Source organism: Puma concolor, chromosome A2, assembly GCF_028749965.1.
Source record: "Puma concolor isolate L17-30 chromosome A2, mPumCon1.1.hap2, whole genome shotgun sequence".
NCBI lineage: Eukaryota > Metazoa > Chordata > Mammalia > Carnivora > Felidae > Puma > Puma concolor.
The window spans coordinates 150,776,333-150,787,049 of NC_141668.1; the positions used below are offsets into that span (position 1 = coordinate 150,776,333).

General features: G+C 43.0%; 1 protein-coding gene across 7 annotated transcripts in view; it reads right to left on the bottom strand.

Annotated features, from left to right (window-relative positions):
- The window catches only part of PHF7 (PHD finger protein 7), a 20,755-nt gene extending 10,089 nt beyond the window's left edge, over positions 1-10,666 (bottom strand). For 2 of the 7 annotated variants that reach the window (XR_015248371.1, XM_086698039.1), the window contains exons 1-8: positions 9,968-10,664; positions 8,648-8,760; positions 7,882-7,934; positions 7,416-7,507; positions 2,131-2,232; positions 1,621-1,745; positions 1,000-1,159; positions 330-436 (exon numbers count right to left, since the gene is read on the bottom strand). Coding sequence is in view for 6 of the 7 variants with exons in the window: in XM_086698039.1 (XP_086554165.1) it covers positions 330-436; positions 1,000-1,159; positions 1,621-1,745; positions 2,131-2,232; positions 7,416-7,507; positions 7,882-7,934; positions 8,648-8,691 (683 nt within the window). In the remaining variant the exon portion in view is untranslated. Of the gene's footprint in view, positions 1-329; positions 437-999; positions 1,160-1,620; positions 1,746-2,130; positions 2,233-7,415; positions 7,508-7,881; positions 7,935-8,647; positions 8,761-9,323; positions 9,753-9,953 lie in introns of those variants that run through there. The other 5 variants (XM_025916412.2, XM_086698037.1, XM_025916411.2 and 2 more) reach the window with 5 other exon arrangements.
- Between the last annotated feature and the right edge of the window lie 51 nt (positions 10,667-10,717).

Sequence of the window (10,717 nt, forward strand, 5' to 3'; positions counted from 1 at the left end):
AGGGTTGAGGCAGGATGAGTGGAACATGGGGCGGGGTTGCGGGTGGGGGTTGTGTTCCTTAGTTCCCCACTGGAATTCAAGAACCAACCCACCAGGGAATTCTGATACCCAAGTACCCTTTTCAGGAACATGTCTACCCCAACCCCCATGATTCCCTCCCAATTTTTCTTTTTATAACTAAAAAGCCCTCCCTCCGCTCCTTCCCTCTTTCCCATGTACAAAGGTATGGGCTGCTTCTTCATTTTCTGAACTACCCTCACACTCACCTCCTCTCTAGAAATCTAGCAACCCACTCCCTGTCTCAATCCCTGCCTTAGAGTTTCCACTACCTGTCTGGAATATGAATTCCCATTCTTAGCATTTCTTGAGGAAACTCTTCTCGATTGTTACACTGTGGACATTTGAAGAAATGCTTTGCTGATGTGTGGGCATATTTCTGTAAGAGAAACATGGAAGAGCGTTGTGTTTATAAAAACACCATCTTTGATCACCTCCTCTCCACCCCAACCCTCATTTCACAAAGAGGATGTTGCTAAGAGAGCTTGACTGGAGATTTCCATTGAAGAGCTATGGGTAAGCTAGTGTGAGGGGTGCAAATCCAGGTATCAGACCAGAGACCAAGCTCAATTCAAGAAACCTCCCAGGAGTGCCTCAGCTGTCATCTCTGGCTGTGGGGCTTGGCAGTGCTGACCCGTTCGGGGTCCTTTTCCTTCTATTTCAGGAAATAAGCCTGATTTTGAGGCTGCTTGACTCATTCTAGGTTAAACTCATTTGCTCTAGCCATCCTAAGGATTTTGTTCAGTCTAAATGTTATCATGAATGAGGTCTTACAAGTCACGAGTGACGAGAGACTGGGCTGACTTTTCCTCTGACTGCCTGGAACCACCCCTGCATACAGGCCTCCAGGATGGAGCACGGAAGCCGAGACTGCCTGAGCATTCCCAAGGTGCTGTGAACTAGAGAAAATGTGGGAGGTCCCCAGGGCAGAGAAAGGCCCACCTGTATGCACTTGCGGTGGTAGACAGTTTGACTACAACATGGACTCTGGATGTTTTCAACACTTGCTTGGGATAAGTCTTCACAACATAAGACACAGCTTTCCTCCCCTGCCTTCCCCTGCTGGATGTCCTGTGTTGGGCGATGTTTTCCACAAAATGATCTGTAGCAGAGTAAACAGACTTACTTGGCTCATCGTTGATGCTGTCTTCCAGCTGCCCGGCCTAGGAAGGGCAATCACCCAGGCCGTTGCGCAGTGAACCTCCTCGCTCGTGGGGAGGAGGGAGCAGGGAGAGGAACAGCCCACATGCCTCCTCACAGCTGTTCCCCAACTGAACAAAACTCCGGGGACTATCTCCACAGCCTCCTGTTCCTGAAAGCCCCGCTTAGCTCTGAGCAGCTGTCTAAGAACCCCAGCTGTTTGTAATTTAAGAAGGGGATGGGAAGCAAGAAGTAACCCCTGTGAAATCACCAAGCCAAGACACTGTTTCTCATTATTGAATGGTGGGACAGATTCACCAGTGAATCAAAACAGGCCCGTGAGAACTGGACTCTGATTTCCTTAGTGGCCAATTCAGAGCAACTTGCGAAAGGGCAGCCCGACATTTCCCCTTCATCACTCACTTGTACTCTCCAAAAAATTGTGAAAGGCAACCCCTTTCTTGGCCACAAGGAAGATGGAAGTTTCTGACACATTGATCCTTCTGGCAGTTGATGGCAGCTCCCTTTTTCTTGCACACAAAGCAGATCTGCAAATGAGATCCCAGGCAGTGCTCAGGGCCCCAAGAAAGACAAACAGACATTCTGTGGCACGTCACTCTATGGAAGGGAAATTCTATGAAGCAAAAGCCATTCCCTTTCCTTGGTTGACCTGAAAGCTCTGGGGGGCACCCTGAAGCTGCGTTTCAAGTGGCACTAGATTATTTGTTTTCCCAGGATGTTGCTCCCTCTCCTCACTTAGGGTACTACACCCCAGAGAAGCACGCAACTTAAAAGGAGGACCAATTGGGAAATCCAGGAGTCCTTTGACTTCTAAACTAACAGGTAGGGAAAAGAACAGAAACAGGGTCGATCAGAGAGGTATGAGAAGAGGCCTATCCCAAGGCCCAGGCCCCTGTACTGGGGGATTCTAACCTTCCTAGAAGCCCGGGCTGCCTCCTTTTTGATGTCTTCCGGCAAGAATCCATGGAAACCTCTGTTGGACTGGCCTCTCTGAGGCAGCTTGCTAGATAGGATCTGGAGGAGCAGTAGAAGCAGGCTGTCAACATTGATGATCAATGAAACAGTGCAATGGGGTGAGGAAGAAGACAGGGTATACAGAGCTGGGCAGGATATACAGTGTATATGCATTTATAGGTAATTTACTTGACAAAGGGCTTACACAGAATTAACTGTGTAATGTGTTGGGTGCTCTAGGTGCTTTTCAAATATTAACTCATTTAATCCTCATAACAACTTCAAGAGGTAGGTACTGTCATCATCCCATTTTATAGGTTACAGGACTCCAGAACCTGGGCCCTTACATACCTTTGTGCTACACTGCCTCTCATTTACTGAGGATTGCTTTTGTGTGCTGAGCCCTTTGGGGAAACAAATGCTGTGTACTGACTCATTTTATGTTCACTATAACCCTGTGATAGATGCTATTGTGGTCCTCCTCTTTCAGAGGAGCCCATCGAGGTACAGGATGGTAAGTGAAACGGCTGGAGCCACACAGCAAGGAGGCAGCAGAGCTGACATTCACATCCAGGCCCACAGAACCCACACTCTTAGCCCACCCACTGTACTGACCCTTGGTACAGAATATGCTCTTCTCAGAGTGTATTCTCTACAGGAAGGGAAACAGGGCTTTAAAATCTGACTGTAGTCATTCTGCCCTATTGGTGAGGGGAAGGAATTGAACTTTTCTTTAAAAACACACTTTAAAAGCCTTTTTGTTTCTGAAAAGCCCCCACAGCCGATTCTAGAATGGGAAATCAAGAAAAAAGAAGATAAACTGTTCATGTACCCATAAACTGTTATGTATGTGTATGTACACTGGAAAAATGCCAGCACCCCAGCCCCACCCCAAGAATCTTCCAAAAATACTGGGGAGGGCACTGGACTGGCTGCAGTGATTACATGTAATATATAATGGGGGCTCAGGTTATTTTATTCTGACATTATAGAAGGGTGACCCTACAAGGCTAGACGACTTGAGGATGCTTGAATTACAGATTTATGTTTCCAATTAGGCTTAAACATATCTATTTAACACTGATTATCTCAGGTCTTTAGGACTATATGAGTGATTTGTTTTTATACTCCTATTATTAATGTTTTCTACAATGAACACCTATTATTTCTATAAACAGAAAAATCAACAATGGAAGATCAGAAATAATCTAAATGTCATTTAAGAGCAGTTTAATACTTTAATCCCCCATACCATGGAATACCAATTAGCTATTAAAAGAAAAAAACCAGACCAATATGTTCCATGGGGAAAGATCTTCATAAGTATTAAGAGATAAAAAAAAAAAAAAACAAGCAAAATACAAAACACTGTGTATAGTATGTTTATTTTTATGTTGAAAATGTATATGCTTGTAAAGGCATTGAGATTAGCCAAGACCTGGTACCCAAACCACACAGGACTTACAAGAGAGGAAAATCACAGACCAATCTTTCTCACAAGTATAGATGTAAAAATGAAACAAAATATTAGCAAATTGAATCCAGTACCATATAAAGAGGATAATACATCATGATCAAGCAGGGTTTATACCACAAATGCATTAAAAAATTCAATTGATGTAACAAACCACATTAACAAAAGAAAGAAGAAAAATGATCATCTCAGTAGATGTAAAAATAAAAAAGCATTTGAGAAAATTCAACACACATTCATGATATCCTCAGCAAACTAGAAATAAAAGGAAACTTCTTCAATCTGATTAAAAGCCTACAGTTAACATCATATTTTAATGTTGAAAAACAGGATGCTGTCTTCTGATGCTGGGAATAACACAAGGATATGTACTCATGTAATTCCTATTCAACACTAGATTGAAAGTCCTAACTAGTATAATAGGGCAAGGAGAATGAAAAGAATTTAAAGATTGGAAAAGAAGATGTGGTGCATATGTATGTGTGTGTATACACACACACACACACACACACACACACACACGTATTACTCAGCAATCAAAAAGAATGAAATCTTGCCATTTGCAACTATCAGGATGGAACTAGCGGGTATTATGCTAAGCGAAATTAGTCAGAGAAAGACAAATATCACATGACTTCACTCATATGAGGACTTTAAGATACAAAACATGACATAAGAGAAGGGAAGCAAAAATAATATAAAAACAGGAAGGAGGACAAAACGTAAGAGACTCTTAAATACGGAGAACAAACAGAGGGTTACTGAAGGGTGTGTGGGAGGGGGAATGGGCTAAATGGGTAAGGGGCACTAAGGAATCTACTCCTGAGATCGCTGTTGTACTATATGATAACTAACTTGAATGTAAATTAAAAAAAATAATAATAAAATAAATAAATAAATTTAAAGGTTGGAAATGAAGAAGTAGAACTGTCTTTATTCACACTACATGATTGTGTACACAGGAAGTCCTAAGGCATTTACCAACAAATTTAAAAATAAAAAAACTACTAAATAAATGAATTTAACAAGATTTCAGGATACAAAATCAACATACAAAATAAGCTGCACTTATATATGCCAGCAACAAACTTGAAACTGAAATTTTAAAATACTATTTATAATAGCATGAAAGTCTAAATATTTAGGCACTCATTTAATAAAAGATGTGCAAGACTTCACTAAAAAACATTGCTGAATAAAAAAATAAATAACAAATAAATTAAAAAAAAAACATTGCTGAGACAAAATTTAAAAGGCCCAAATAAATGGGAAAATATATGACATCCATGGATTGGAAGATTCAATCTTATTCATCAATTCTTCCCAAATTGACCTATAAATTCACTGCAACCCCAATCTCAATCCCAACAGGCTTTTTTTATTTTTTAAGGAAAAACTCACAAGCTAAATATAGATTTTCATGGAAAAGGACCTGATAGCCAAAACAATCTTAAAAAGACTGTAGAACTTATAAATCTTGAGTTCAAGACACTATAAAGCCACAATAATCAAGACAATGCAGTACTGTTGTAAGGATGATGCACAGATCAATGACATAAAATAAATCACCCAGATCCAAAGATACATGGTTAATTGGCTTCGACAAACGCACCAAGGTAATTCAATGAGTAGGCAAAGATTTCTTGGGACACACACAAAAAGCACTAACCATAAAAGAAAAAAAAAACTGATAAGCTGAACTTCATCAAAATTAAAAACATTTGTTCTTCGAAAGACACCATTAAGAAAATGAAAAGGCAAGCCACAGACTTGGAGAAAATAGTGACAAAGCATACACATGCCTGAAAAAGGATTTATATCCAGAATATATTTAAAAACTCTTATAACTTGATAAGACAAAACAGCTCTACTTTTACAAAGGAAAAATATTTGTTCAGACACTTCACAAAAGAACGTAAGTGAATGGCCAGTAAGCACACAAAAGAAGCTCAACATCTTAAGTCAACAGAGAAATGCAAATTAAAACTACAATGAAATCCCAGTACACACGTAATAGAATGGCTAACATGAAAAAGATCGACCATATCAAGTTCTGCAAGAACTGCAAGAATATTGTGCAACCAGAATTCTCAGAAATTGCTAGTGGGAGTGTAAACTGGTACAATCTCTTCGAAAAGTGATTTGGCAACTTCACATAAAGTTAAACACGCAGTTAGCATACAACCAGTAATTCCACTCCTAGGCATTTGTCCAAGAGAAGTGAAAATGCGTGTTCACAAAAACACTTGTACAGGAATAGTCATTGCCACTTTATTCATAATAGGCCTCAAATGGAAACAATTCAAATGTCCATCAGCAGATGGATAAATAAGCCAATTATAAAATATTCATAGAGGGGCGCCTGGGTGGCGCAGTCGGTTAAGCGTCCGACTTCAGCCAGGTCACGATCTCGCGGTCCGTGAGTTCGAGCCCCGCATCGGGCTCTGGGCTGATGGCTCAGAGCCTGGAGCCTGTTTCTGATTCTGTGTCTCCCTCTCTCTCTGCCCCTCCCCCGTTCATGCTCTGTCTCTCTCTGTCCCAAAAATAAATAAACGTTGAAAAAAAAAAAATTTAAAAAAAAAAAAAATATTCATAGAACAGAATACTACTAGGGGACAAAAAGGTACAAGCTACCTGTACATGCAATGACATGGGTTAATCTCCAAAATGCTGTATTGAGCAAAAGAAGCCAGAAACAAGAGTGCAAATGCTGTATGATTCCATTTATATGAAGTATAATAAAAGGCAAAAGTAATCTATGGATCAGAACGTGATGATCTCTGAGGGGACTGACTAGAAGAGTGCAGGAGGGAACTTTCCAATGATGGAAATATTTACTTTGATTGGGGCAGTGTTTACATGAGGATATACATTATATCCCCATGATATAAGAGCTTATAAAAATTCATCAAATTGTACACTTAAAATGGGTACATTCTATAGTACGCAAATTATAGCTAATTAAGAAACAGCATAGTGCAAACAACAGCTTGAAGGACAGTTGATAGCATGTGCTTCTGGGGAGAGGGGGAAAGATTGGGAATGCTGTTTTGAGAAGTATTGGGAACACTGTTTGAGAATGTACTGTTTAATTGTACATACTTTATACTGCCAGGATTTTATAGCAGGTACCTCTGGTATTACTTTTCAAAACTAGGATTAAAAAAATTTTTTTTTAATATTTAGTTTTGAGAGAGAGAGAGAGAGAGAGAGAGAGAGAGAGAGAGAGAGAGAGGGAGGAGAACAAGTGGGGGAGGAGCAGAGAGAGAGGGAGACACAGAATCCAAAGGAGGCTCCAGGCTCTGAGCTGTCAGCACAAGAGCTCGACGCAGGGCTTGAACTCAAGAACCACAAGATCATGACCTGAGCTGAAGTCAGAAGTTTAACCAACTGGGTCACCCAGGAGCCCCTAAAAACTATATTTTAAAAAGAAAAAGGCTATTGGGGCACTTGAGTGGCTCCATTGGTTAAGCATCAGACTTCAGCTCAGGTCATGATCTCATGGTTTGTGGGTTCGAGCCCTGCATCAGGCTCTGTGCTGACAGCTCGGATGGAGCCTGGTGCCTGCTTTGGATTCTGTGCCTCCTTCTCTCTCTAACCTTCCCCCACTCACTCTCTCTCTCTCTCAAAAATAAATAATAAACGTTAAAAAAAAGAAAAAAGCTATTAAGAAAAACAAACAGGGCTATAAATCTGAAGCTGGATGAAAAACAGAGAACAGACTATATAGCAAATGCCATGAAACATTGAAAAGGAACCTTATACTCACAAGACAAAAATAATGCACACTGAGATTGTCTTTCTGAAGAAATTCCCCCAGTTTTTCGGGATCCCCAGGTTCTCGAAGGCATAGCCGGCAAACTGGAAGAGAGAATGTTAAGAATTCAGTTTGGGAGTATAACCATCTCTCTAAATACAAGGAGGAGTCCAGTATTGGGAAGAGGACGTTTTGACAAGGATGGAGGTTGGGATGAAGTGTTACATGGTATCAGTTATACATTTTGGCCACTTTTTAGGGAATTGGCTACAACTGCACACTTCATATACTTTTGTCTCAAGTGGCTTTAATTAACTTGTTTCTTGAACTTTGGAACATTTAAAAAATCAAGGACCCTGAGTTCTTCAGGATCTTAGAGAATCTGGGAAGTAGGACAGAGAAGCAAGTTTGTTGCCCTACATAGGTGGCCTTTGCTGAGGTGGGAATGCGGTTGAACAGAACCTCCAGTCTTTCTTACCAGGCCCTGAAGACGGCTTCCTTTGGGTTACCCTCCTTGTCTTGGCAGATTTTCTATACAAGAGAAGGAAGAAGTACAAGGTGGTCTTTGAGGATCCTGTCGACTACCAATGTGACATTTCCCTCAAAATGCCTCCATGGGTCTGAGGAAGGGCCAAAATATCAAAAGGCTAAGGCATCAGTTTTTTTATTGAATATTTTTTGAAAGCACAAACCGTACCAAGTTATCTGAATTATGTAAGATTGTGCTTTTCTGTTCCCGTTGGCTGTGCTGCCCGGGTAGACTGAATGAATGCAAGAGCAAATCCCCTTTTACTCTTTTACTGTTTCTTCTGCCACATATTCTGAATCTCTGGTGGTACCATGCTCATAAAGCATCAAAAAATGATACTAAAATTGAGTGTGAATTTCCTATTGCGAAGCACTATTGCCAGTAAGCAAGAATCTACAGATGGTTCTAAAAATGGGCATTGCTCGTATGCACATTTTCCAGATGAGGAAACTGAGGCATAATGAAATGAAGTAACCTGCCCCAGGTCACCTAGTGTTAGCAAGTGTTAGAGCCAGGATATGAATCTAGGGCTCCCGTGCCAGCACTTTGTTATTAGGGACAGCCCCAGGAGCATAGGTTGCTGGGCAGCTTCCGGGGGACCACTGGTGTGTGCTTCCATACTACCCAACCTCAGCCCTCAAGGCCACACAAGTGTAGCATATGCCACAGGCCTTTGGACAATTTCTCCCAAACTCCCTTACATCACCTACTCTACCTCAGTCTTTGACGTTCCTTCTTCTTTTCTTTAATAGTCTTCATTCGCTGCTGCCTCTCTCTCCTAACTTGAATTCTTCTATACTATTATGAGGACAATACCGGCTCTTCCAGCTATAAATACAAACAGGGCTTGGTCAGCAATTTAATTCTACACTTGATTCCACAGGGTCAAAGTAATAGTGTACTTCACCTCCTAACTCATGTGACATAATAAAAGGGACCCACCCAGTATCAAGGCTAGCATTAGCCAATAAATATTAAATTGTGTTAAGAACTGTTCTAGGCATTTTACATGTGTTAACTCACAAAGACTCTCATGCAGGAGGTACCACCATTATCCCTATTTTCAAGATGAGACTGAGGCACAGAGAGGTCACAGAGAGGCACTTCCCCAAGATCAGAGTTACTGCTATCACTCAGCAGAGTAAGAATTGGAATTATTGCTTGACCTAAGTGGGTCTTTTTTGCCTTTGTGCCTACTAAATACATGAGGGAGTGCTCAGGGGGAAAAAAAAAGGTTCTTTTTGCCTCCAAGTATAGGTGCCTTAATTCCACCCAGTAAAAGCTTAGAGAAGGTAGCTCTAGTAAAAAAAAAAAAAAAAAAAAAAGCCCCTGGGATTTTGACTGCCTGAAGCAAGAACCCCCCCTAGTGGGAGACAAGAGAGAACACTGACAAATCACACCACTTTTCACCCAGCTCAGCAGGCCATTGACGTTTGGTCTGTTCCCAATCTTTGTCTAGATCTGAGCCAAGAGTAAGATGTCCTAGAGTGGAGAGGACATCCTGCCACTCCTCCCCCAACAAATGTCAGCAGACTGAAAATTTAGTTTTCATTGGTTAAAGGGGAAATCCCTGAAAGGGAAATCCCTGAGAGACAAATGAAAAAGACATAAAATCCACTCCCATGAAGGAAGGGAGAGGACGGCAGCATTTCTTCCAAGGAGAGCTGAGTGAATCAGGTCACTCCAGGGACAGACACTCCAGCACCCATGTCCTCAGATCACAGCGGGGGAGCGTGAACATCTGCAGGGACTGTCAACTGTTCCCCATGGATACAACTACTAAGGCAACTAGCTGTTCAGAAAACTAAGACTAGACTGCTCTTCCTCTCTTTGCGTTTGTTCCATCTCCTCCTCTGACCCTTGAGTTGCACTTGCAGAAGTAATGACATCTGAGGGCTTCTTATTCAACAAAAGCACTTCGACGGGCTGGAAGAGGAGGGAGGAGGGCGTGCACTAGGGGATCCACTTTAGTGGCTACTGAGCGGCTCCGGGTTGTTGGGGGGAAATCCCGGCCACCTCACAATAGAAATAAAACCTTGAAACGTCAGTGCTTTGCATCGCTGGACCAAGACGTTCCTTGAATGGGATTCTGGGCACACTGATAGTTACGGGAAGACTCAACAATCTTCAGAGCATTTGAGGAGGGACTTTGCAAATGCCGGCTTCCACGAGCTGCTCAGTCCGAGACTTCTTAACCGAGCGGATGCTCCCTTGAAACGGTTATCAAGCTGTTTCACTGGATGAATGCTGGGTAAAGGCTTGTTGAGAAAATTAAAAATAGCGTGTTCGGCCCCGCCGCCGCAAGAATAAACAATGATTTGGAAAATACGTGTCGGTGTGGCCACAACCGTCCCCCGGAGGTAATAGCCAGAGAAGGGGCTCAAGGAGCATCCCGCGAATGCCAGACCAGGTTCATGTCGCGCCTGCCGGGCGGCTGGTGCGGGCCCGGGCCGGAGGTCGCCTCCGCCGCTCGCTCCTCCCGATAGCGCACAGGCCGCCGCTCCCGGCCGGAGCCGCCCGCCCAGCTGTCGCCGAGGGCTCTGCTTTCCGGAGTTTTATTCGTTGTCACAAGCCGTGGGAGCTACCTCACGGGCGGCCGCCCCGCGCGGTGACTGCGCCAGCGAAGGGGGCGAGCGCGCAAACGGGGGCCGGGTCACGCGCACTGCGACCTAGGGAGACTGCGGCCGCGGGGACTACCGGAACATCAACCGTTGCCGGAGCAGGACCGCTAACGGCCGCGCGCCCGGGGCGCCCGCCCCTTCCTCTCGCGCAGGCTGCGCCCGAC